General features: G+C 47.3%; 1 protein-coding gene across 1 annotated transcript in view; it reads right to left on the reverse strand.

Moving 5' to 3' along the window:
• Positions 1-2,638: 2,638 nt before the first annotated feature.
• Positions 2,639-27,943, reverse strand: part of LOC146186013 (disintegrin and metalloproteinase domain-containing protein 10-like) — a 38,590-nt gene continuing 13,285 nt past the window's right edge. Inside the window, exons 7-12 of the mRNA XM_084607970.1 lie at positions 27,384-27,576; positions 19,698-19,860; positions 16,966-17,064; positions 16,504-16,694; positions 13,729-13,934; positions 2,639-2,815 (exon numbers count right to left, since the gene is read on the reverse strand). Of these exons, the coding sequence (XP_084464096.1) occupies positions 2,639-2,815; positions 13,729-13,934; positions 16,504-16,694; positions 16,966-17,064; positions 19,698-19,860; positions 27,384-27,576 (1,029 nt within the window). The remainder of the gene's footprint in view (positions 2,816-13,728; positions 13,935-16,503; positions 16,695-16,965; positions 17,065-19,697; positions 19,861-27,383; positions 27,577-27,943) is intronic.

Raw genomic sequence — 27,943 nt, forward strand, 5'->3', positions numbered from 1 at the left:
CCAGTTCGAAAGTGGGCTATTGCTCACGGGCTTTTAGCTGGAAGATGGGTGATGAATGTGTCTGTTACATGCAGAGTTGCAATGACAGGCTGGAGAAAATGAAGAAGACGCTGGCGAGATTGTCGAGAACTTAAGCCCTTCAATTAAGGGCTTCCTTTGCGGTCGGGAGTGCAGAATATAAACCGAACAATCGAGAAGCAGCGCTAGCAAAGGCTAATGCCAGCAGACCGATATTGGCATTTGTAGTATGTCTGATTCATTTGTGAGCGCAGTTGATTGCATGTGTATTTTTGGTGATAGCATGTCTTCTATGTGATACAGTATATTCTACAGATTCCACAATTAAGTTCAGGAGAGTTCTCCTCTAGCCATTGATTGGGGTTGCCTGTGCACTACACAGTTCGTTGCTATTCAATACCACAATACAAACGTCTAGCAAAATAGGACGCTTTGTCACAACGTGCAACAGCCCAATTAAAAGCGCTTATCTTCATTGGTCCCGCGGCGCAAAGAATAACTGCTCCTTTTTATTTCGATAGTCTCGAATGCTGTACAGTGTCGGTATCGCATGAGTTTGTGGGAAACTCCGTTCTGAAAGCGATGTAAGATGTGTAGAAGAGAAGGATCTTCTAATAGAAGTGAAATAAATCTGGAATTAGGATGCAATAGGCTAGTGAGTGAAGAGAAAATGCTGGCACATTTTCTCCAAATAAATCGGAATGATCACCCATGCATTTTTGAATACTTGAAATAGATAAGTATTCTTATAGAAGTGAACTTCTTCTATTGCTCCTTTTAAAACGCCACAAAGGCACAGGAAACAGGTCATTTGGCATTTTATTTAGGTTATGTAATGTTACAGTTGCGCGTTGACACAGTCTTTAGCAAAAGGTTTTCACATTGCACTATTACGCGTCGTTTATTCCAGTGCGCCCACAGGGGAGGTTTAGAAATACGCATACTGGTGTGTGCCGTCACCACCTTGAAATCCCGTTATTACCGGAAAGGAAAGAGAAACGCGTATTCAAGAGACTCTAATAAGAAATTGAAGCTAATTTCTATCGATAGCGCGCCAGCTCCTAATCACAAACAGGCAGCTGTCACCGGTTTCGTCCAATCTCGCAAGTAGAAGCGGCATGATCTGGGACGCTGACCAAGATTACGCATGTAAATATTGACAGATGGGGAGATAGGACAATTTAATAGTACGGAAACATTTTTAAAAATGTTATGCCATCGTGCGTAAGCTTCCGCGGCTGAAATTTCTCGCACACAGCAGTCTAGCAAAAGCTCATTGCCGGCCAAAAGTCAATTAAGTAGAGGGGCAGCCAGCATTCCGTACGATGCCCTTGAATAGTTACGGGTGGTTGGTAGGTGGCTGCTCGCTCATTTACACCTAATGTTGTTGAGTGCTGAAACTGTTTTCGTTTTCGAAACTGCTAGTTAGCTTTTATCGCTCAAAGAAGGCGGAAAAACCTATACTTGCGGCCAGTTCTCTTTAAGTATATCTGCTTTTGGCGCTTCCTGGCTATGTTCATTGCGTGCCCGCTTAGAACGATTTTAAAACGGAAGCCCTACTTCTTTCTTCGCAAACCTCGAGATCATCTAGCTCCGATCATTTGACATTGAACTCCCGCGCTGTGCAAGACAGCATCGTCATTTTTATTCTTCAAGGTCACTCATTGTGCAAGGAAGCTACTTCTCATGCGCCACAGATGCACTGCAAAAACATTGTGACGACTACGTTTCGAACCAGGGCTCTTAGCACAGGCACGAGAAGAGTATTTTAACTCCGCAGCCGATCATGCCTCGTGTAAAAGTGTGACACAAGTTGCGCTGTCTACTCAACCAACATCATTGTTTTCATGAAGTTCCAACTCCAACACACCCTGACGCTGTGCAGTGAACATCACGGTGTTAAGTTTCATCTATGTCGCTTCTTTATCTAAACTAGGCAAATACTCCATACACATAAGCCATCCGCAATGCATAGCATGCCCACTAACTCTACTTTTCAAGTTGCATCTAATTCGTTTGACGAAAACTAGCACTTCAAGGACGCGTAGAAGTTTGTGTTCGAAAGGTTAATCGAAGTTACTAAACAAGGAGAAAAGCGAGTTCGTACAGTCAGATGTATAAGGGGGCAGAGTGCATATGAAGCGGTAGAAAAAAAAAAGAAAAACCTTTCTTTTTTAATTGACATTGGGCTGCCACTCAGAAACGTACGTCGCGTAGTGGAGATATAAAGCCAAGAAGGTAACTCCAGTCTAAGTGAGCAGTTATAAAACTGAAAATAAAACTATTCGCTATCTTAATCGTGTTGGTAAGTTGTGTTGCTGTCTCGTCGTTATCATATTGCAGTTATTTTCACGTCCTTATTTTCTACAGGAACAACACTTGTCGAATCGTCTCTAAGCGTTTTATTGTCGTTGGATTACTATTTCAACACTATCAGCGTTAACAATAATTCAACGCTGCAGCGCCATTTTCTGCTCCGCACTTATTTAAAATTGTTGTGCCATGGTTGACTCCCACTTCTACCTGTCGCTACATCAGGTACGACGCAGTTTTCTGAAGCCGTGCCTCGAACGGGTATATTGAGAGGGCGCTGCTTCTTGAAGAGATGGTTCGTAGCCAGTCACAATTGCGTCATCTCCTTGAGGAAGGAGATGGGGTGGCGTGCGCTGTACCGCAGGCTCCTCTCCGGTGGCATGAGGGGGTTGGTGCTGGGCATGTGCACGGCACAGGCACGCACGAAAACCAACGTCGCCGCTCCGATCACCAGGACCCCCGCCAGCGTCAGATACCAGTAACGCTGCAAGCAGCCGCGCGGAGCAAATTTTACGACGCTTTCCATTAACAAATCAATTGAGTGAATCTGTTTATCTTCGAGGGAAACACGTAGTTAGTGACCCAGTGTGGTTGGGGAAAAGGCTGCCTGTTTTTGCAATGCATTTATGTTTCAGCTATATCACAAGGAGACAAAACGTACAACAAACCGCTATCACACGCAGTAAAAAAAAAAAGAGGACCTTCAAGTTTCGCCTAAGAGTAGACGCGGAATCGTCATTGAAATCACCTTTTCTTTCCGTGAATACTTCTATAGATATTTTTGTATATACGGTTTTGGGATTAAGAAAAGCGTAGTATCTGTCTCGCATCTCAGAAGACATGCCACTTATCTTAGATACATGTCATCGGATCGAATTCGTATAGCAAGATAACCTCTAGCATGACACGCAGGTGGACGTTAAAGTAGTGGCGCCTTTATTGTGACGCGAAATCACGTGCGTATTTATTCCGATACAGTTTTTCTCAGTTCTGTGGTATTGCGACAATGAGGCCTTTTCGACCGAACGAGCTGTATGCGCTTCGCATAAAAGCAAGAGGTATCAAGAATGATGTCTAATAATAACCAGAGACACTGACTTCCATTACCTCGGCTTATCCTAGACACTTCGTGGCGCAAGTAAACGTTTAGATCAGGTTAAAAAAATTTTTTCGAGTTGATTTGCGTAAAGTCTGGTTTAGCGTAAGCAGTTCAGAAGCTTATAAATTCGGGCGTTCCAGTATAGTAAGCTTAAACTAACAACGCTATTGGCTGGACCTCTATAAGGAAGCGATTTGGTCACAGAACCCTTCCAGGGCAGCTAAGAACAGAGGAGTGTAAGCTGGTTCCTCGCTGAAAAAAAAAAATTATCTTGTAATATTTCTATTTGCCTCCTGTTTGTTTCAACGTTCCTTCAGTTGATTTGTCTTGGTATATTTTTTGAGCGAGTGTCTGAGGAAGTTGCTTGGTCAAAGTGAACCGGGATACATAGATTGATTATTTCGTATGTTTAAAATACGATTAAGGGCACAGCTAATATGGTCAGTAAAAGAGTGTATGACTAGTAAGATCCCCCTTGGTAACGAGGGCACTGATTTTCAAAACGCCCTTGATTGCTTATTTAGTGCAGTAGAATGAACCTTCGGGGTGTTATGCAATTTGATTTCATATTGGTTTCAGAACTAACACTGAAAATATCAGGACAATAGGCTTAAACAGTTAACAGTTCGGGACCCGCATGAGCCATTCCTCAGATATAAAATAAAAAGGAATTAACTCGAAAAGTCATTTCTTTCACGAGATTCCGTATTTGGCGAGTCTGTTTTAAAGTTGAGCCTTTCCTAGTCAGACGAAGTTTTGCCGGATTGGCTTTTACGCAATTGGTACCAGAACTAAAAAGTCCTTGAAACGCCCTTGGCCGCACCTGTTATTGCTCTGTTGGGCCTACCTGTCTAACTTTTAAGGAAGCAGTGGCGTAAAGGCTACGAAGTAAGGTAACACATATACTTCTCAGGCAAATCTTGTTTTGCTACTGCGTGCAATAAGGACACATACGCACACACACACACACACACACACACACACACACACACACACACACACACACACACACGCACGCACGCACGCACGCACGCACGCACGCACGCACGCACGCACGCACACACACACACACACACACACACACACACACACACACACACACACACACACACACACACACACACACACACACACACACACACACACACACACACACACACACACACACACACACACACACACACACACACACACACACACACACACACACACACACACACACACACACACACACACACACACACACACACACACACACACACACACACACACACACACACACACACACACACACACACACACACACACACACACACACACACACACACACACACACACACACACACACACACACACACACACACACACACACACACTGAGAAAGCAGCAAAAAGAAAAAATTGGGACGATGATAGCAAGCCACAAGGGAAAAACAGCGTGATGACGAAAGCGCACAGAACAAAACTGGTATAGCTGCAACTCTGTTAGGTAAGATCAGCTTACGTTGGATTAGGTTGTAGGAGAAAATACTTAGGAAAATGAAATTGTTTTTGTGATGTACTCGTCTATCTTGGCTGCTTTTTTACCTAAAGTACGGCTGCGCAGCCTCACAATTAGGCGTCGATGCGCCAGCATCAAACTTCATTACAATTTCGTGTACTCGTTGAAAAACCCAAGGAAGCAATTGCACCCTGTCGTCTAAATGAAAATCACTTCACCTTAAATTTACCTAGCCTGTGGGCTTAACCAGGTAAAGTAAAAGCGAAACATAAAAAAATAAGCTAGATAACAAAGCAAATTTAATCCTATTCGTTGTCAGATTCTGCTTCTGTAATGAAGAAACTACAAAATTAAAGCCAAAGAAGTGAGGGCTACATAACCCTTTGTTCTGTCACAGATACTTTCAAGCAACGCTGAACGCTGTTACGCTACGTTATGGTGATTTGTCTATGGGGTGATCTTTTGCTGTGCTCTTTTTTCTTTGTGGTGTTTTGTCATTAGGCTGTATTTTTCCTGTGTCGTCCTCGTCTGTCTCGAGCTTCGATTCATTAAAAAGGGCCAGCTTGGTTGTTCTGCTGCTCGCTAGCTGTGTTGGTGACATTTGGTGGATTGTGCAGAATAAAATCGCATGTACAACCTCGTCCACTTACAGCTATAACATGGTCACTGCTTTCAAAGTGCCATTCCGTCCGAACTGTCCGCACAGTAAAGCGAACTGGCAGTTCATGTGAAGCAGCACTTCCGGGTCTCTCTGTGCTTGCATCGCTTTGCATCGATATGCACCTGGGTTGGACTTAATGTTAGCGAGCCGTCGCCTCCGAGGCCTACAACCTTAGTTAGAACCACTGACCACACCGCTGCGAACCATGACATCCACGACGGGCAGCCAGACAAGTCAGCATTCCAGCAACGCCCCACCGTTCGTCCTTCTCGCACCTCTATCACCGCCATCATTCCACGGTGACCGGTTCGAAAATGTCGAAGACTGGTTGGCCAGTTTTGACCGTGTGGCTGCATTTAACCAATGAGACGACGAGCGGAAGCTAAGTGTACTTCGCGCTGCAAGACTCGGCCAAGACGTGGCTTGAGAACCGCGAGGCGTCCTTTGTCAACTGGGCAACCTTTCGCCGTGAGTTGCTTACAACATTCAGCTCGAGTGCGCGCAAAGAAAACGCAGAGGTTACAACAATTCGTTCGAGGTCGCAGCACTCAAATGAGCGTGTGGCCATGTTTTTGCCGAGGACATGAAGCGACTTTTCAATCGGGCCGATCCTACCATGCCCGAAGCAACGAAAGTACGGCCCCTCATGCGCGGAGTGAAGGAACAGTTCGCTGGCCTCATTCGCTAACCTTCAAGAACTGTCGAAGATTTCGCGAGAGAAGCTGCTAGCATATGGAACGTTCACTGCAGGAACGGAGTACCCATTACGGCCGTCAGGCAAGCGTAGCGGCTACGCCCTACTGCGCGTCCGTGCCAGCAGCCAGGAACGTGGTATTGCGGAAGCTTGTGAGGAGCATTGTCCACGAAAAGCTGCGGAACCTCCACTTGAATGCTCCACCTGCAAAGAATTATTCTACCGAAGACGTCATCCGTGATGAGATCCGGCGAGTGGTGCAGCAACCACCAACATCACAGCCGGAGCCATGCATATGGCTTAGAATGATGTCCTACGTCGACCTGCCCCCGAGCCCCATTCATTCCGCCCCGTTGCCGGACCGCCTTGCTACCTGCGCCCCGTCGAGCAGCAACAAGATCTGCGCCCTGTCGAGCCCCAGCAGGACCAGCGTCCCGCTATCAGTAAGGCGAACTTGTGGCGCACGCCAAACAGACGGCCGCTCTATTATCACTGCGGTGAGCCTGGCCACATTCTTCGCAATGGCCCATACAGAAGAATATGTTTAAGAGGATTTCCACCAAACTCGCCTCGACCCCGCTATGACGAAATACCACTGGAGGCTCAGAAATACTTGGCTGCTAACGAGATGCACCCGACGTCACCGTAACGGTAGTCGCGGTCGCCATCCCCGAGGCGTTTTGCTTCACCCATTCGATACTCTTCCTTTGGGCAATTCAAAGACATGTCCCGCCGCCGGGAAAACTAAACACGGCGACCACCGGGGGTGAGGCCGGCGCTAAGTGTCAGAATTAACCGCCTCCACCCGACGATTTGACGCGACGGCCCGAGCGGAGACGACCCGATCCGATGAACTTACCGACGTGCTGCGAACGGATTGTTTCCGGGGAAATTTTTGCAACCGCCGACAGATGGGTTGTGACCGCACCGTTTTTCCGTCATGAGCAGCCAGCTAGCCACGGCACTCTGTAAGGTTCTGACGCCTTGGTGTGGGCCAATGATGCGCACCGCCGGTGGCCATGTGATGACGTCGATTGGCATGTGCTTGCCGCATAGAGATCGGCGGTTTTACTTTCACTGGCACCTTTGCCGTATTGCAAGAGTGCTGCAAGGATGTGATTCTCGGCATGGATTTCCTTAAAGAGTACGGTGCTGTTATAGACCTTCGGGAGCAGCTTATGATATCGGTTTCAACCAAGCGAGCCATTGATAGCAACACGCACTTCCGGAAAACGTTGTTGCGCGTTTGTGACGACCACATAGCGATCCCTCTGCGTGCGAGGAGGTTCGTCATAGTCGAATGTGATCACAGCACCGGCATGCGTGGCATTGCTGAAGCTAACATGTCACTGCTTCTCACTCGACAAGTTTGCGTAGCTCGGGGCCTTGTCGAACTCGTCCGTGAGCAAGCTTAAGTGTTAGTGACGAACTTCACGTGTGAACCCCAACTTATAACGGCGAACACGACAGTCGCTTCGTTTGAAGAACTTGGAGAATGTACAGGCCAGTACGCTTTATCCAACACGTCAGGCCTCGACAATGGGACGTCTGCAGCCATTCAGACCAATGTGAATCCGCACATCTTGCCCAGTCAGAAACGCCGCATAGAGAATCTTGTCAATTTGTTCCGAGATTGCTTTGCATCAACCTCCAAGGTCCGACAGACGCCACTAACGAAGCACCGAATTATAGTTGCCGACGGCCAACGTCCACTATGTCAGCGTCTTTACTATGTGTCTTCAAAAGAACGTGACGCCATCCGCCACCAAGTAACAGAAATGCTCCAGGACGACGTTATCCAACCGTCGAGGAGCCCTTGTGCATCGCCTGTTGTCTTTGTCGCGAAGAACAATGGAACCTTGAGGTTCTGCGTGGATTACAGACGCCTCAACAACGTCACGAAAAGGGATGTGTACCCCCTGCTGCGCATAGACGGCTCCCTCGATTGCCTTCGCCGCGCCACTTACTTTTCGTCACTTGACCTCCGAAGTGGTTATTGGCAAATAGGGGTTGACTGGCGAGAGCGTGAGAAGACCGCTTTTATTACGGCGGACGGTTTGTATGAGTTTAAAGTGCTCCCGTTTAGCCTGTGCTTGGCCCCTGCCACATTTAAAAAAATGATGGACACCATACTCTCCGGCCTGAAGTGGCAGTCATGCCTCGTATATCTCGACGACGTTGTGATTTCCTCGGACACGTTCGACGAGCACCTGAAAAGCTTGCGCGCTGTTTTCGAGGCCATCCGATCTGCCGGTCGCTCTCTAAAACCCGAAAAATGCCACTTTGGTTTTAATGAACTAAATTTCTCGGCCACATAGCGCTCGAGGTGTTAGGCCAGGTCCAGAAAAGACGGCTGTTGTCGCTTCATTCCCCAAATCAGCGGATAAATGAAGCTTGCGTTGATTTCTCGGCCTCTGCGCGTACTATCGTCGCTTTGTTCACAATTTCTCCAATATCGCTGAGCCACTGACCCACCTAACAATAAACGCCGAACCGTTATTTTGGGCCCCGACCAGGAAAAAGCCTTCACGGAACTCAAGTCCTGTCTCCAATGTACGCCTATACTTGGCCACTTTGACGAAGAGACCGACACGGAACTGCACATAGATGCCCGTAGCATTGGCCTCGGTGCGGTCTTTGTTCAGTGGCAGGACGGTGCAGAACGCGTCATTGCTCACGCCAGTCGCACGTTGTCCCGTTCCGAAGTTAATTATTCGACTATGGAAAAGGAGCGCCTCGATGTTGTGTGGGCAGTCATGAAATTTCGTCCGCACTTGTACGGTCGTCCATTTCGTGTCGTGAGCGACCATCACTCACTGTGTTGGCTGGAAAACCTAAAAGATCCATCGGGTCGGCATGCTCGATGGAGCCTTCAGTTGCAACACTTGACGTTACTATCATGCACAAGTCCCGCGAGAAACACAGTGATGCTGACTGTCTGTCTCCCTGCCACACGGACGGTTGCGAAGACGATTTCGTTTTCCTCGGTGTTATCACGACGTCCACCTTAGCCCGAAAGCAGCAGGCCAACTCTGAACTTTTGCCCCTCATCAAATATCTCGAAGAACCATGTCTCCCTTCCTTCGTGTTTCGTCCCGTTCCTTGCGCTGTTTTCTTTCATTATGCAGTACCAACTAGCCCGGCATCTTGCACTTCATGTCATCTCCTCCTCAGCTCTTCAGGCGCGGACTGTCGTCATTTTGCTTGCGCGATGGTGTGCTCTAGAAGAAGAACTACGGTCCAACAGAAACTGCTTATCTGCTGGTAGTACCCACAACGCTTCATTGCCACGACGACCTTTTTTCCGGCCATCTCGGGTTTTCTCGCACATTGGCACGGATACGCCGAAAGTACTATTGGCCCAGGCTAGCTGCCGTTGTGTACCGCTACGTTCGTACCGGCCGTGAGTGCCAGCGGCAGAAGACACCGCCCAATAAACAAGATGGGCTCCTGCAGCCTATCGATCCTCCGAAATTCCCATTTCAACAGGTCGGCATGGACATACTAGGTCCATTCCCGAAGTGCTCCATGGGTAAGAGGTATATAACGGTTGCCACTGACTACCTCAGCCGCTACTGTGAGACCAAGGCCGTTCCCCGTTGTACCGCAGACTTGCGCATTTCTTCATTCACAACATTCTACTCCGTCACGGTGCCCCAACAGTCGTCTCAACTGCCAGGGGAACCTTGTTTATGTCGGCACTCACGAGTGAAGTCTGACTCAGTGGCACCACCCATGGCAAGACAGCAGCCTATCATCTTCAAACTAATGAACTAACTGAGCGCCTTAGCAAGACAATTGCCGATATGATTTATATGTATGTAGACGTCGATCATGGGAACTGGGACCGAATTCTGCCGTACATCCCGTTCGCATACAAAACTGCGCTCGAGGATACTACACGCTTCACTCCATTTCATTTGGCCCATGGCCGCGAACCCTTGACTATGCAGGATGCCATGCTTCTTCCGGATTCTGCTTTGTCCACTATCGTGGGGGCTGAACCAATTTATTCGTTACTCAGATGCCGCACACCAACTTGCCCGACAGCGAATTCGGCACCAACAAGTACACGATGCCCAGTGCTACAACTTGCGACACCGAGAGGTGACATACACGCCCGGCGACCAAGTCTGGGTATGGAGCCCAATATGGTTGCGAGGGCGCTCTGAAAAGCTTCTGCGGCGTTACTTTGGACCCTACGAGGTGTTCCGCCACCTCAGCGCGGTGAACTACGAGGTGCTATCACAAGGTACTGTCCACTCCTGTCGGCAGCCGAAGTCGGAAATAGTTCACGTCGCCAGAATGAAGCCCTATTACAATCGTTAAACGGTTTTTTAGGGTCCAAACGAGAGCTAGAGACTCCCGTATAACTTGCCCCGCTTTTCTATTGTTCCCCTAGGTTTGCGGCATCGGGTCGATGCCGAAATCTTGCCACGTGACTGAGCGTCGTCCTCGTCTGTCTCGAGCTTCGCTTCATTACAAAGGGCCAGCTCGGTTATGTTGCTGCTTGCTACGTGTGTTGGTGGCAATATAGGACACAGAGCTCAATAAGTGCACTATATATAGCAAAATATTGCTAATGAGGTTTTTCTATTTTAAACTTTCAGGTTCAATAGTTTCTTGCTAATTGAAAATACCACACACCCACAAACCCCGCAAATCAACCAATTGAAAACAGTTAAACTGAAATGAAAATTTTTAAGTAATCTTAATCGGCAGCGTGGCTCAAATAATCGAACGTCAAAAATACGGACCTCTAACATGGTTGTGTTGGCTTTGACGGATTACGGTAATACAGTGGAGTTGATGTGCGCAATATTCACGCCAAAATCACTTTAAATTCTTCGGCACATTGCAATACACAAACGTCGTAGTTCAATTCAATTCAATTCAATTTATTTGCCATCCTGGTACAAATGATGGCGGGAGCCCAGGGTAAAAGCTGCCGTTTGACAGCTTGACAGAGCCACGGGCCCCCACTTTGGGAGCACCACAGAAGTCAGGCATATATGAAAAGCACATGTCATGTGAATTTAAACACAAGGTAAGGAAACATTGAAATAATAAATACAGCTCTTGTCAGTGTGCAGTTATGAACGCAAAGTACACAATGAAAACAAGCAGATAGAAGCCCACACTTATGGCGAGAAAAAAAAAAAAGGTGAGGAAACATTGAGATAATAAATACAGCTCGTGTCAGTTTACAGTTATCAACGCAAGGTACACAATGAAAACAAACAGATAGAAGCCCACACTTACGGCGAGTAAAAAAAAAAACAAAAAACAACAACAAAAAAAAAACAGGTTAAATCAGTCATGAACAAAACCGTTCTATTGAATGCAAAAAGTACTGAAACAAATTCCGACGTGCAGCCCTGGAAAGAAAGATATTGCTTTGTGCTAAGTTGTTAAGCAGTCGGGGTAGTCTATTAGCTAATGTTTGTTCACCAAACGAAGTTCTGTAAGTTTTTACACTCCACTGCTCAGCATTTCTTATATTGTATGATGAGGTATGTTATGCATCCAAAACTAAAACGGCGCCATTTTATGAATGTGCAGTGCATGGAAGCCAAGCCGAGAATCTTTCAGATGCGTTTATTAATATTGAATATTTTGAGCCATGTTTTTGTTTGGCGGCTTTGATTTTGACGGCTTTAAGTTCCGTAATACGATGCCCCTGATATAAAAACTTAAGGAAGTGTATCAGCTAACTTTGGTGAATTCATGGTCTAACCGAAAGCCCTAATACCATACTTCATGTCCATTTTGCTATACTACATAAATGCAAAGACTGCGCTTAAGTATATTTTATGGTTTCGAGCAGAAATACCTGCATCGGACAATTTTAGACACCCGGTATGCCGTTAGCTAGTGGGCTCCTACTATAAATTTTATGATAGATAATTCCCCGATTCCTCAGGCACAAACTGTTCGCATTCTGGTCGTCTTCTTCATTCCTCTGGGACTGGCACCCTGTGGCTGGCAGCCATCCGTAAGTCCGCTCACGCTACTCTAGGTCAGATTTGTCGCATAGCTATGCGTTCTGGCGGCGCGCGGGCTCACACGGCCCGCCAGCTTGTTCGCTCTGTCCTCCAGCCGCGGATAATCTTCCAGGCACAGTTTCAACGTCTCACCCGCAGACAGTGGTACTCCCTTGAGGCTATCAATTGTGAGGCTATGCGTGCCATAACATGTCTCCCTCGCCTAACACCCATGCCACTACTTCAGGAGTACGCCCAGCTAAATACGCTCAGGGATCTCATTGATCAGCGGATGGCAAACATAGCTCGCAAACAGTCTTTACAACTACATCGTTTAAAGACACTACCTACATGGTGGTACTGCCAGCTCACGGATAATCGCCGGACTGCTTCCTTGTCGGCATCACCCGCACATCTGCCTGAAGGGTGCATAGTATATACCGATGCATCATGTACTGCAAAGCGAGGAGATACTTCTGTGTATAATCCCTCTCATCCGCATCTGAACTCACATGTGACATATATCGCAGATACGTTCCCCTCTCTGGCACTGGAACATCAGACCATTTACAATGCCTTTTATTCCCTTCCGCCCGTTCTTACATTCAACGCAGTTCATCTTTACACCGACTCTCTCACTTTCCTTAAACAGCTTGAGGCGGTTAGACGCACATTTCAAATAACACACTCCATTCATTTGCTCTGTTCAAAGTACCCATGTCATGTGCGCATACACTGAATTCACGGCCATGCTCGCGATCCACATAACATTCAAGCGGATGCTATGACGCACATTAACACATCAGGCGACCCACCACCTTCCTCTCTTCGCCCAGATCCGTTCCTGTCCCACGCTTCCGATTGTCAAGTTCGCGCAAGCGAACACGCGCTCGCATTTCTCCGTGTTCGCACCCTTTCATCCGTAGTCTTACTGGGCAAGAGGAGGTATCAGTGCGCTGGTTTCGGGCAAGGGCGGCTCTGACCCTATCTGTATGTCATCGGTGGCGTGAAAAAGATCTGCCAGTGACTGACAGGTGCCCTCACTGTGACATTGCACCTGAGACCTGTGATGTGCGCCACTTGTTGTGGACGTGCCCAGCAACGGCTCCAGTTTGACAACGGCTACTCATGAAGGTGGGCCTGCGGTGGAACCGCGATTGTGATTACGAGAAGCGGACAATGGACAACCACTACACCGCCAACCACTGCGACTACCTTGTGAAACTGGACTTCACTCCTTTTAACTTTATATCTCCTGCAACTCATTCCCCCCTTCTCAACTTATGTCTTGTGACGAACGTTTCTAATAAAAAAAAAGACGTAACGGAATGGTCAGCTATGGAGTCACCAGAAAGGTACGAGTGGCGCCCTGTTGAGAGTTTTCAAGCCACGCCTGGTATTCCGCTAGCAATGTTTGGGCGTCTCTGTGTAAGCTACAGTACAAAGACCTGAAACTCACTAAGAGAGCGCTGATGTCTCCCATGCCTCCGAATACCAGTCGCTGCAGCCTGAAGAGGATGCCTTCGACGTCCATGAGGCGGCACCTCTGGAATATGTCGCAGTAGCCCCGCAGGTCGTAGCACGGGGCGCCGGGCTGCATGCGTCGGCCGCAGAAGTCTTTCATTTGTTCGAACTCGCAGGCCTCCTTGCACTCACTTCCTGGCTCTGCAACGCGCAGGTTCCGCGATGTGTTACGGTGTCATGTTTGCAAACAAACAAACAAACAAACAAACAAACAAACAAACAAACAAACAAACAAACAAACAAACAAACAAACAAACAAACAAACAAACAAACAAACAAACAAACAAACAAACAAACAAACAGACAAACAAACAAACAAACAAACAAACAAACAAACAAACAAACACAAATACACAAACATAATGGAAAGGTGATGGATAGTAGGCTTGAGGTTTGACACCAATAACTGAGACACTAGCTGATACTGGCAGCAGATTTGGCTACCATGTCTATCACATTAGCGCTCGTATTCACGCAACGGCGGGTCTTTTCGCTCACGCTTATACGCTGTCGATCACGAGCACGTTTGGGAGCGGCCGCGAACGGCTGCTGAGAGAGAGAACCACGTCCGCGACGCAGTACGCTCCTCGACACGCCCCACAGTTAGTCCTCAGGTGAGTTATTTAGTGCGACTGAACATACGCGCCACTATATGACTATTACGCTGAGCCGAAGCCTGCAGCATCAGCTGTGTCGAAGAGGGGTTGACCTTATGGGTGCGCGACGGTGAAGTATCTTTAACACACTCCAACAGTGAGTGCTCGCGGTACTGTGATTTATTAAAGAGCGGCACCGCGCACCTATTGTGCTAGGCCAAAGGTCGCGGCGTCAACTGTTTGAAGAGCCCTTGACCTAATGCTGCAGCAGGTCCGCAATGCAAAACTATTCTTTACGCGCTCCAGTTAGTCCAGGTGGGAAAGTCTAGTGTTGCTAAGCGCACAGCCCTATCGCATGGCTACTGAGCTGCACTAGAGCCCGGCGTCAACTCAGTAAAAACGTGGCATCGCCTTCTATCCGCTGACGGCGGCACAGCGCGCGGCGAAGAGTGGCTGTGCAATTTGGGGGCTTACAGTTACCAATGGTACACCGGTGAAGTCGTAAAGCGACCACTGGGAGCAGTGACAGTCTACAGATACCCATTTGGTGGAACAGATAATATCTACAGCCAGTAGCTCCTGCCCAAGGAAAGTGCAACGAACACTCTGGGTCCGTCAGCGTGCAGAGGCAACGAAGGCAACGAAGTTATAAAAGTGTATGTTTTGAACAACAGAGCGGTTAAAATAACTATATTGCTAAAATTTGTGTCGTGTAATTATTCCTATAGACGCCTGCACCCCGAGACATTTAACCGTTTGCAGACCGATAAGCGCAAATACGTCCGTAAATTCATGTTCCTAATGGCTTTCAAGTTACGCTTTAAGACGAAGGTAAGACATATATTGCGCTCTTGCTTTTTCTAAGCGACAATACAAGGAATGTCTTCAGGTTTCGGTCATATGACTCATATCTCGCATACCCCTCCTCGCTCGCATAGGGCGTCACTTGCGAGGCAATACGACCGCTCATTTTCCCGCCTAGGGAAAGCAGTACTTACCCACTGAGCCTTGTCCACTGGAATATATATCGAGACTAGTTCTCGAGCACCACTCTAAGCGCATTGTTCTGTATCCAACGAATCTGCTACTAGCAGCACTTAGCCAGGAGGGTGGGACGACGCCGTGAAGCTTATGAGCCTCGTCGTTAGCGCGATAAACAGCTCTCTTTCTAGGTACGCTGCCCTGCAACCGAGCTCTCCTCGCCAGTTCTCTCCTCAGAGCTCTCCTCGCCAGGAGAAAACGTTGGGCAACATTCTGCGAGAAGGTAAGCAGCCGCTTGTGTGCAGTTCGCTTAAATGTGTTCGCGAGTTTGTGATGGAAGAGGTTATGGTAGGGAGGATGCTTCTGCAGCAGTCTACTATCTAGGACATCCCACTGCTTGCCACGTAATGACAGAGCCGCATCAGTCCTTCGGAACTAACCTTGAGCTGTCCGCAAACTGATCCCATGTGTAGTACAGGATGACTTGTGCAATATTTGCGTTGCGGTAAGGCCAACAGTAGGCTCAAACGCTTGTGTCATCCGTGAAGGTATTGAAAAATTTCTGCGTTCGTTATTGTGCGTTTGAATTTCATCTATAAACAGCTATCGAGGATCGAGAGAATAGTGGCGGCCCCCCATTTTACCCACATGCATGTTTCACGGTCGATGTCCCTGTGGTTGTTGCTAGATGGTGTTTCGATGCCGTTTCCCCGTGCTTCGTCACCGATCGAGTTCTGTGTACGACGTTTGCTCACGACAGTACGTTTCCAAGCAGCGCCTGACACCATCTTCACATCGGCGGCCACGGTCGTTCTCTTCATCCCTACCTTAACGGGCGTTTTCTATCTTCTCCAGATAAAGCTGCGACGATTACCATGCATTCAGTTTACCGATGAAGGCTTGTAGATGGTAATCTTATGCCTTATGCAACACAGCTTTATGCGACCGTCTCATGCCTTCAGGTATAAGACAGTCGTAATAACTTCTGAACTGCCCTGTTCAACGCATTCTCATTCGTGGTGTAAAGGCGCACCCCACTAGCAACCAAAGGGGCAGCGCAAGTAACTGCTACGCGCTCATAGGTGGCATCATCTGTACATCTTCCCACCACTCCGACACCAGGGTGCACTCACCATCTTCCTTGCAGGCGATGAGGCACATGTCCCCCATGCTCAGGTGTGCCGCAGTCAGGTAGCACTCCTGCAAGTTGTACAGGCGACATACCGACTGACTGCACTCTCCGCTCTCGCACAGTTGGGTGGCGTGGTTGCAGAGAGTGCCGTCGGGCTTCCACTCCGACGGGGGACATTCGCCGCGGACGCCGCTGGACCGACCGTCAAGGCCATTTGACTATAGCGCGTATGCAACATTTGTCTAGGGAGCACTTGTCAAGTAAAAACCATCCAGCGGGCGCTTTCATCGGGGGTATGAGTTATTCTCATCCTCTCATTGTGAGCGCCTCACTGTCCTTTCATAAGGAGTACATTTGGGCGAATACTGAGGAAATAAAAAGGCATATGTGGCTCGTTGGGCAAAATGAGCCACCATAAACGACCAATTAGGTATTTATGAATATTAGTTGGTGTAAAGGATACTCGCAGAAGGCCTCAAATATGCAGTCGTCTTCAGGTCTGCAGACCGTCGTAGTGTTTTGAAGTCGGCACTGAGAGTTGCAGCAGGCATCATTGCTTGGGCTGTAAACGAAATTAAGGCGCTGAATCTATGCATACTCTCAAAGCATGGTGAGATGTTCTATTTAACGCGTTATCATGAGAGTGTTATTGAGGCGATAATTATCCGGCTTCAGGCATCTGCATGAAGCCTCCATATGCGAGCCTTGGTTGGCAGCAGGTGATGTTAACAACGATTCTATTCTCTCAGTCGCCCACCTGCCAACTGGATTTTCCTCTTTGCACTTGCTAAGCGGAGAGAATAAAAATACAGCTTTTGCTCATCCATTCTTAGCCTGACCTCTGCCTGCTTTCCCCTAAAACAGAGATGCAAATTTCCTCTCCACTTGCAGGAGGGAAGCGGGAGAGGTTAGATTGAGCATAACTGAGCATAAAGGACTATAAGAAGCGATACGAAGGCAATCATAATTGCATACAAGAAGCGATAAAATAGAATTATATATTTTTTTGTCGATTGAAAAAGTATCTTCACAGTTCTTCCGATGCATCCACTTGATCGGCCCTAAGTTGTTTCACCCAAGGCAAGGTTATGTTTTAGAGTTCTAGCAGAATATGGGCTTCTAATCAAACACCAGTTAAGTGTGCAGGTGAGGACAAAGCAGCAATGCCACGAGGTTCGTGCGCTATGCTCGAGTCAATGTTGAAGGTGAAAAAATTCTACGGCGGCCGCTTCTCGGTTCTGATGTCGTTATGCGGTCGTCTAGGAAGACAAGTGGAGTGTCTGATAAATATGGAAACAATGCTTTCACTAAAGCTGCAGCGGTAGGAAAGTTTTTTTTTATTGTTTTATTGAGTTTATCGGCGCAAAGCGAGTGAGACTATGTGGCATGCCATAGTGCAGGGCTGAGGATTGTTTCGACCACTTAGGATTCTTCAACCTGTACTGACATTGCAGTATACACGGGGCCCATGCATTTTGCCTCCATTTGAAATGCTGCCAAGGCGGTTGGAATTGAAACCTTGGTCGACAGGCTCAGTAGCAGGAGAGTGGGTCAGATCAGGTGCATCCAATGGGAGGTATGAGATTGAGCCAGCTGCAGCGAGTGAAAGTCGTTTGGCATCGCGCCATTTGCATTCGGCGGAGATAAAGGTTGTGTCGCTTACGCTCTTCAAAGTTAAATCAAAAGCAGAAAAGCTCATGCCGTGCCGCATCTAAGTCAAATTAACCGTAGCATAAGTAATAGGGATAAATTCTTTAAATGCGTGTAGTGAGTCCACAGAAACGTTAACAAGGATTTGAAAAAGATATTTTTCACTGAAGTGATAATAGTTCGCACTTGATGACTTTTAGCCAGGCCTTACTTCTGAAATGATCATAGCGTAAGTTGAAGAACGTTAGGTTGTGAAAATCTGAAGCACATGGCTTTGGCACATCTTTCTAATCGCCTTTCTTCCCTGCCCTAATTCAAGGCGCGATTACGAACCTCCTCGAGATAGTAGCTGGGAATGCGCCTCTACTTGCTGCTTAACTAATTTTCTTGATCAGTCTAAATGACTGTATTAAATTTGTGTGTGGGCGACACTATGTTCGTGACGAGTATTTCGAGTAACCCCCAACCAAATAGTAGTAATAGGGTGAATCCCCACATGCCCAAATAATATTGTTTGTATGCAAATATCCGTTGTGCTTGTACTCACACGTGAAGCAAAAATTTCGGGTTGCGAGAGTAAAGAGACTGTTTCAAATGGTGGCTTGATTGCAGATATTGCAGAAACACGCGGTACATTCTGTCGATAGTGTAACTTATAAGTGAAATACTGATGCTTATAAACATAAACAGCAATCAAGTTGATTAATATTGCGTATGTTTAATCCGAATGAAAAATGATGGCACAGAAAAACACTTGGAGCAGAGAAAAATGTTTCATCGGATCGCTGTTCTTTTCTCGAACCAAGACTGGAGAGCTTGAGTTCATTTCCTTGCTTCCATACTAGCGCCAACCAGTTGAGATACCAACTAAAACACAATATTATGAGGAGGGGATTGTCGGTGCCATCGCATATATGTGTCTCTATGGGGGCCAAAAAGGATGTAGTATAGAAACTCTGGAAGTCAGATTCTCTGCATAGCAAAAAACCCCTTCACTATGGCGACCAAAGCTATTCTGGTTGCAGAAGTAGGGTGCCGCGCAGAATACTTTTATGTCAAGCCTGATGTCATGGGCGCAAACCTGGTGAACAGATTTCATTCGCTATTGAAAACCAGGAGGCGGGGGGAGGGGAAGGGAAGGCGATATGAATGACACTTGCGAGGCACTGGCTTCTAGGAGGGGCTCTTAATACCATAATTTCGGCAGCAACGTCAGGCAGAGGGGTGCAGGAAATGGACGTTTCCATTATTGTCACAATAGACGTCTCCTGCACTTCACCCAATTCGTGGGACCAAACAGGTTTGGCTGCCATGGTGAAGGTTTTTTTTTGCTGCGCAGAGAAGCTGACTACCACAGTTTTGCAAGGGGTCCATGGGTTGACCAGGTAGTGAAGCCGTTCGTTTGGTCATATGACCAGAAGGGTTTGTTTCTGGAGACCGCACATGAGAGGAAAGAAAGGAAAAAAAAAACTCGGTTAGAACAGCCCTTCTGTGATAAACATATGAGATGAGCTAATTAAGAGGGGAAAAGAGATGTGAGCCTACCTGCAATCAGCCCCCGGCTTTAGCGTGCACGGCCTACGGTTGATCTCGCCGTGCTCTCGCGAATAGCAGCACACGTCGATTCCGCAATCCTTTTCTTCCAAGCCGCAATCACACTCCTCGTTCTCCTCACGTATGGAGTTGCCGCAGAACGGGCCGCGAGGTTCTGCGCAAAAGGGCCGCGGTAAGCTAGCCGTGGAGATTGTTTCTTTGCCGACACATCACCAGACCTCATCTTGGCTTATCGTTATTGCCGTAATATTTTATCATGTCACAGGCTGCGCAGCAGCATCATGCCTATATTTATTCTACGCCAATTATTTCCGAAATGACACCATATTAACTATTACTGCACAAGAAATAACACTGTTGTCTCCCAGAACAAGGCATCGCATTACTATGTACAGGTTTAGTTAATCATGCTGAAGGTATTAAAAAATAACAATGTTTTACGACGCATTCTGTTTGATCCTTCCTTGTGCGGGGACTACATGTGACGGAGAGATTTTTATAAGCCTGCTGCGCAGTCTGAAGGCTCAGATGGCCGTTGTTATCATGAGCCATTTACATTGCAGGGGACATCGTGCTTATTATATCACATTTGAAAGTTACGGCAAGACAAAAACGGAGCGATAGTGAGAGCCAATATAGCAATTGTCTTTCATTTTTGAATATTGCTGCCTCTACCTGCGTTGCGCCACGATGTTTCGGGAATTCTATAGAGCGTGTATATATTGGTCATTTTCGAACTAATGAAACTTGCAACATTACGGCACTTGATTGGGGGGCTGTAATGAGTGAGGCACATGTGATTACTGCTTGATGCTTGGGAGTACAGCTAAAAGCAATGCTCCGAGTGGTAGAAACAGACTGTAAAAGTATTATCGTTACAACGTTAGAGGCTGCGTTCTCCAAGCAATCCGGCTTTGGCAGTGTCGGGGTCGGTGTATTGAGCGAAATGTCAGGGGGAGGTTGTTGCGGTCCGGTGAAATGGCCGTGCACTTAATGGTCATAAGATTGCCAGAAGCCACGAGACCACATGACATGACCAATTTGGTAGGATGTGGCAACCGGGGCTTCATATTTTAGACGAGAGGATGACATCGGGAAGTAGCCTTCTAAAACACTTCACTTGTGAGTCACACGTGCTGCTCCTAGGCCGTGCAGGTAGGCTCAAGTGACTTACAGTGGCGATTTATAAATAAGCCGGATGGTCTGTCATTTAGTCTGGTAACTTACAACTGTATACTACTTAGTATGTGCTTTATAAGAGAGAATATGACTGTCGACATACGAATAGCATTGTGCATGCACGTATGTGAGTGAGAATCCACTACGAGAATCGGCAAACGGAAACTATTAACGCCGCTTCGTCATAATCTTAAGGCGGGGCTTAAGAAGTCTGTGCTAACTTTATTTCTATAACTTACTAGTGATGACAAATAGTTATTTTGGAAAGGTTAAGGAAACAACAACAGAAGAAAATAGAAACATGCAGCAAAGGCAACGTTGTTTTTTACTGGTCGCACCCTTCTCCGTGACTTGGTGATGGATTTCGAAACTACAGATGTGCACTAAGTTGTTCAAAACTACTGGTAGCTGATTCCATCAGTAAACGGCAGGTGCGCAGGAGGGTTTATCAATATAATTGTCGCTTTCGTATGCGGATACAGATCGGTTAATAAATCTAGGAATAATAATAATAATAATAAAAACAAAGTACTATAAGGCTCGATTGTAAACTCGAGTGTGAAGCAAGGCCGTCATAGTTTGAGCAAAAGCAAAGTGGCCGGGCCGCAGTAGGGCAGATGGTAAATAACCTTACACTTTTCTAGGGCTAGCAGTATGAACCACTTAATCAGGCATCGCCGAATGGGCTGCAATTTATACTGTCCTGGCCAAATTGCGGCCCACCTTTTCCTCACAAGCCTCTTAGCCTCCTATGCTCAAATGAACCTCTACTGTCCTCCTTCGACATTACCTTTTTGACAATCCACCTTGCTATTCTAAGCGGCCGTCCGTGACCATGACCATGCCGATATATTCATCTCGTTTTCAGCTAGAACACTCTCAACTGAGGTTTATACTACCTGACACACTTTACACACTTCCTGTCTTGAAAAGACAAATGAATGCTAACACAACAATTTGACTAAAGGTGAATCTCACCCTGGAGGCAATTTGTTCGGCTGCCTTTGCTACTGAACATCTGCATGAGAACGGCTGAGATACTGCGCACGCTGCATATGGAGAAGCGTCGGTTGTTCCCCTTGTCACCGCGTGTCGCAGTGGCGAACATGATGTAGTCTCCGGCGATGCCGCCGGGAACGCACTCCGGAAGGTCATCGTGCTGGATTAGAGAGATGCCTTAAGCGCTTTCACTTTGACTGATCATTACTTATTGAGATTTAACGTTTCAAGGTGACTCAAGCTATGAGAGACGCTATAGTGGAGGGCTCCAGAAATTTCGACCCCCTGGTGTTCTGTAACGTGCGCTTACATCGCACAGCATAGAGGCGCCTTGGTTTTCGCCTCCATCGAAAAGTGGCCGCCGCGGCCGGGATTAGACTTTGGCTACGCTTTTTCAAGGTAAATGTCGTCAGTCTTCTTTTGCTAATTCTGGCAGCAAGGAAAGCAAAGCAAGCAAAAAGGAAAACAAAATCAGAAAATAACAAAATGCAATAAAAAATGCAAACATTCTCTAGGAGGCCCTTAAAATCCCTGCAAAAATACCTTCGGGGCTCGTTCTATTAGAGTGGTTATTTGACAGAACTGTTTCTTAGGCACGTTTTGAGGCAATTATATTGTTACGTGGTGACAAGCTAAGGAACGGCCCAACATGATGACAGGATGAACAATGATTTAATGTCTGGCCTAGCGCAATCGAGAGTTCCTCGCGCGCCACTGCCGATATTCTTCGCAACACTTCCCGTGGCCACCGAGCGATCATCCCGATCATTTCGTTGAAGTCGATGGTGACCTGATGGTGTAGAAGTTCAAGAAAAGATAGAAGAGAATGATGCGCTTGCCACCACGATGACGATGAACACGATGATGCTTGGGTGATCCAACTACCCTGGAGCTGTTCAACCATCCGCCACCAGAGTCCACGGGATCAATGGCTCGAGGTCGCGACAAGTGGCTGGGTGGGGGTTGCATCTACATGTCCGGTTCCTATGGGTCCTTCGGGTCTTTCCGGTCCTTCGTCTCGGGTCTGGTTGGTCTGTCTGTTCTTGTCTTCAGATCCGGGTTGGGGGCTGGACGGTGGTAGTTGGTCGGGTCTGGGCAGGAAGGGCTGGGGCGAAGCTGCTCGGCGATGTCCCAGAGCCCTCGGTAAATGGTCCCGGCTTACAGATGGCGTCGATGCTTCAGGGCGAGGATGGGTATGAGATAAGCCGCACCGCGAGATAAGAAGCGGCACAACATGGTGACAGGTTGAACGATGATTTCATGTCTGGCCTAGCGCGATCGAGGGCTCCTCTCGCGCCACTTCCGATCTTCGCAACACTTCCCGCGGCCACCGAGCGTTCGTCCCGATATATACTCGACTTGCCGTTTTCAGGGAATAAAAGGAACTGGCACCCGAAAGTGCTGAGGCGCAAGGTCACACGTAATCAGTCAACTTATCATCATCCATCCGACGCCCTCAGCTACGTTTCCTCCCCCTCTCAGGGGGGGGGGGGGGGAGTTTTTATTCGAGGTGAAGGACGTACCTGAATGAGGGCCACGACGCGCCACAATGGAAGACCTGGTTACGGGGCTGCTGCCTCATCCCCGGAAGTGAACTCTGCTCACGCCAATCTAAATGGTTGCGCAAAACGCCCCCGCAGATGACAATAGGCAGGAGAGCAGCGGCTTCGGTGCTGGATTCGAGGGCAGTAGCTCCACTCGCCGATGACCGCATGCGCTCGCTGCGCCACCTGGTCTTCGGCCACGCCTCCTCCTCCCCCTTCATCGTTTCGCTTACACCAGCCACAGCATCTCTCTCTCTCTCCCTCTCATATCGTCAGCTGAGGCAGAGTGGTGCAATTTACGCTGCCTTGGAGATGGCCAACTTTTTAATAGAGTAGGACTACGATTTGGTTCTCACGAACCCAGCGTGTAGTAGTGGTTCGCACGCTCGGCTGGTGGTCGGAGGGATACTGTTTCGACCCTCCATGGACACAGGTTTTTCCTTTAAAGGCCGTTAAGGTGGCACTTTGTACGCATAGAATATGCTGAGGCCACTCATGATCCAAGAAAGCTTTTTGCCTTAAACTATTGTTGAGCCAAGCACTTCGTGATGAGATAGTAACGCCATGATGCGCTTTGGCTCAAAAGGTGACGATTGTTGAAGCTTCGGAACGTGAGCGCAGTGACGGACTAGTTAGCATAAAAGACGAAGTGTTAGCAACGGTTGGTGCTAGACGAAGGTCGGCGCTGCTGTGTTTGAGTGTGTTGTGCGCTCTGTCATCAGCTTCTGCGTTTCTCGGACTTAGCTTGCCACTTATCATCTTGGTGGAGGTGACTAAAGATCCCCGTGTGTACAGATAAGTCCATTTAAGCAGCCACAAGCTGTATTTGCGTAGTGGCCGAACTACATGGGATCACAACGTAAACAACGGCCTCTATAACCTCTGAGGCAGCCCCTACCACCGCAGTAATGTCGGCGCAGCCACTCGTCCTCTAACAATCCCGCCACCATCCCAACTTTAATGGCGAAGACAAGACAGATGTTGACGATTGGTTGGATGAATACAAGCGCTGCAGCAGGAACAATCACTGTACCGCGAACATAATGCTGGCTAATCTTATTTTCTGTTTGGCGGGCACCGCTCGCACTTCGTTCCAAAATTACGAACAAGGGCTTCTGACTTGTTAAATTTGCAAGAAAAAGCTACAAAACTTGTTTGGAAAGCCCTTTGGACGGGCTCTCGCAGCCAAAACCAAACTTTCGTCTCGCGTCCAATCCCCCACGGAGTTCTACCTTGCCTACATTCAAGACGTGCTCGCACTGTGTCGCAAGGCGAACGTCTCCATGCTGGAAAGAGGAAGTATATATATATATATATATATATATATATATATATATATATATATATATATATATATATTATTTACAGTCGTGAGAACGACCAGACCCCGGTGGAAACGCCGACGAAGAATGAATGAAGTGTTAGCCATCTTCGCTATTTCCTCTGCAGCCAAGAACGTCTTTTTCGAAAGTAGTAGTATATATACATATAGTGTGTGTGTGGCGCCCATATGCTGTGTGATATGTAACATTAAGGGAGTTCTCTACGACGTGTCTCTCAGAGCCTGCATGATGTATTTAATGCACCATACCATTCTAGTCATCGCAGTATGCGTGCGTAACCAGAGAGTGGTTGCCTCAGAAATCAACCTCAGTGAAGGTTAGCACAGGAAAAGAAAAAGGGGAGTTAACGCCAAGTTTATTCTGAAACTTTGTTAAAAAAAGGTACAGGGGTTTATTTAAGTCTCCTTATGTGCAGAAATGCGAAAGCAATGCGACTTCAGTCTTTACTTCTGTTACGACATTTCGTTGCTTTTCCGATGTCTATAAATTTACTTTTATTTTACTTAGTCGTTGTTGTTATCATATTTGCGCTGTTTCGTTTTACGTTTATTGTTTCATACTTTGTTTTCCTTTTTATTCTTGTGCTATTTTATTTCTTCATTCTTTTTTTACTGTCACTGTTGTCCTTTTCCCTCAACGCCTACAGGCTGTCGGCGTAGAGCAGTGATTTGCGCTCTCGGCTGGGGTACGGTAGAGTATGGTGGTTTCAGCCCTGACGGGGCGACTCGCTTCTTTTTCTTATCTACTCCGTGACGACACGCCTTGGTTACGACTCGTGTACACGCTAGTCATGAGGCAAGAAATGCTTTCGCGTTGAAAGAAGCGATAACACTATGCCCATCGCTGAATCTCGACTTGCGCAGCGCATACTGGTTCTGGTGGTTTCTTACAAAAGCTTTTCAAGGGGATTATATTTGTGTTCGATATAGCCAATAATTCAAGACAACGAGTTTCGATATGTCCGGGCTCGATTCAACTGGATTATTAAATTACTGGCAATCACGTGACCTCCACATGCGTTGGCACTAACCGGTGCTCCGAAGTTGTGTCCGAGCTCGTGAGCAAACGTGATCTCGGAGGCCCGCTGCGGCACACGGCTGTTCTTGTTGACGAAGGTGACCACGCCTGTGTTAAGGCTCAGCCTCCCGGTGTAGCCGCTCTCCGTCGATGCGCCAGTGCCGGCGTGAAACTGCTCACAGATGCCACCCGAGAATTCTGACCCGAAAGAATAATTTCATTGTATGTCGAGTTATAATGAAGACATCATTTTGACAGCGAGCCTAGCTTCAGGGCTTTCTGCGGTCTGCATGAATACCTAAACCTATATATTTTGTCAGCAGCAATTGCACAGAATGCACAGAGGTTATTGAGACTCTTAAATACGGCCTACTATGATGTCATACTATAATAAACACAGCATCAGATGCTTAGCCTTTGGCGTCTCTTAGGCTGTGGGCTTAGGAACTGTAATGTCATGCTATAATAAACACAGTATTGGCTGCTTAGCCTTTTGCGTCCCTTAGGCTGCGTGCTTGGGAACTGTAATGTCATAACGTGATTCCGTTTTCTCAACGGTATAGGTCCTCTGAGAAGCGTCACCTGGCGACAGATAGCGGAAATATTGTAAAAAAGAATAATAGCGCATTAAAAGCCTCTAGTACTCGTTGCCTCAGTGGCGCGATTTTTAAAAAAAAAAAAGAAAAAAAAGAAGCCTCAGTGGCGCGATGTTTTAACACTGCTTACCTGAGCGCTTAGCGAATAAAACATGTGTTCGAATCGTGTATGTGCAACTTTTTTCTCAATTTTTTTTATTTTCACCATTAAAACAAGCTACCAATATCTTTTCTGGGGCGGTGTTTCCCTTTAGGTTGCATCATGTGATGCTTTTAATTCTTAAGAGCCACAAAACCAGCCGTGAACTGAGAAACGGGGTGACAGCATGTCAACGGTAACACTACTCAATTAGCTTCACCGTAATCATTTCCTGCCTTCAGTGAGTGTATGTTGCCTTTAAGTTGCGTTCAGAGGCACTTCTCGGCAACAATCACCGTTTAACCCGCTCGGAGCCAACCAGTGAGGAGAAAGAAGTTGCGGGACCCTACCGTTGAGGAAACGGAATTACGCAATGTCATATTATAATAAAACACAGTATCTGCTGCTTAGCCGTTCACATCTCTCAGACGGCGGGCTTAGGAACTGTAATGTCATAGTATGATAAACACAGTATCGGCTGCTTAGCCTTTGACGTCTCATAGGTGGCGGGCTTCGGAAAGAATTTCGGAATTTCGGGCTTCAAAACATTTCAGTGTCGTTTGCACGTTTCGCGAGTATTCTGGAATTTTGGTACGGCAGCTAAGCATGCAGTGAGTACCACAGAGGTAGCAAGAAAGTAGCACTCGAATGGTACTACGTCCCTATTCTTTACGAGTTAAAGAGGTAGCAAAAACGTAGCACTCGAATGGTACTACGTCCCTATCCTTTACGAGTTAAGAAATGTAAGTAATTTGTAATGAGAAATAACTAGGGGCTCTGATAGCTTAACACAGAATAAAAGATCGCTTCAGGGCACACGTTTAAACGAGCTGCCATAGAGAAGCGGACAGTTCACTGACCGGTAGGCTCGGCCATGTAGGCGAGACCCAGCGTCCCCCCGGGAAACTCCCGGTGGGTCCACACATACGAGACACAGAAGCCGTCGTGGTTTTGCTTGGACAGCTCGAGCAGCATGAACGGAGCATCCATGCTGTCCTGGCAGAATGGGTTTGTCAGCGCCGATGCTCCCTCGCAGGCGCTGGAGTCATTGATCTGCGACAGCACCTCAAATGACTAAAGAGTACGACAACAGTGCTCTAAGATGCCCAAGAAGGCTTCCCTTGACTGAACTAAGAGAAAGTTTGAAGCTGCCATGTATGACGCGTTTGCGGGCCTCTTGACAAATTGCTAGTTGCAGTGAAATCCCACCATTTATAAATTCAAAATGTAGAAAAAGAGTTGCAGTGCCTGACGCCTAATTCATGGACTTCAGTAGTCCATGAAATATGCGGGCGTACAAACTTTACTGCCGTTTGCAGTGAACTAGTTGTCTCATTGCGCTGACCTGCTAGCTACAAAGAAAAGCACACTAGTATACTGCAATTAATTAGGCAGATTTATGGCGGAGTGAAGGATGCTG

Source organism: Amblyomma maculatum, chromosome 6 (genome assembly GCF_055883805.1).
Source record: "Amblyomma maculatum isolate TAMU_Amacu chromosome 6, ASM5588380v1, whole genome shotgun sequence".
In the NCBI taxonomy this organism is placed as follows: Eukaryota; Metazoa; Arthropoda; class Arachnida; order Ixodida; family Ixodidae; genus Amblyomma; species Amblyomma maculatum.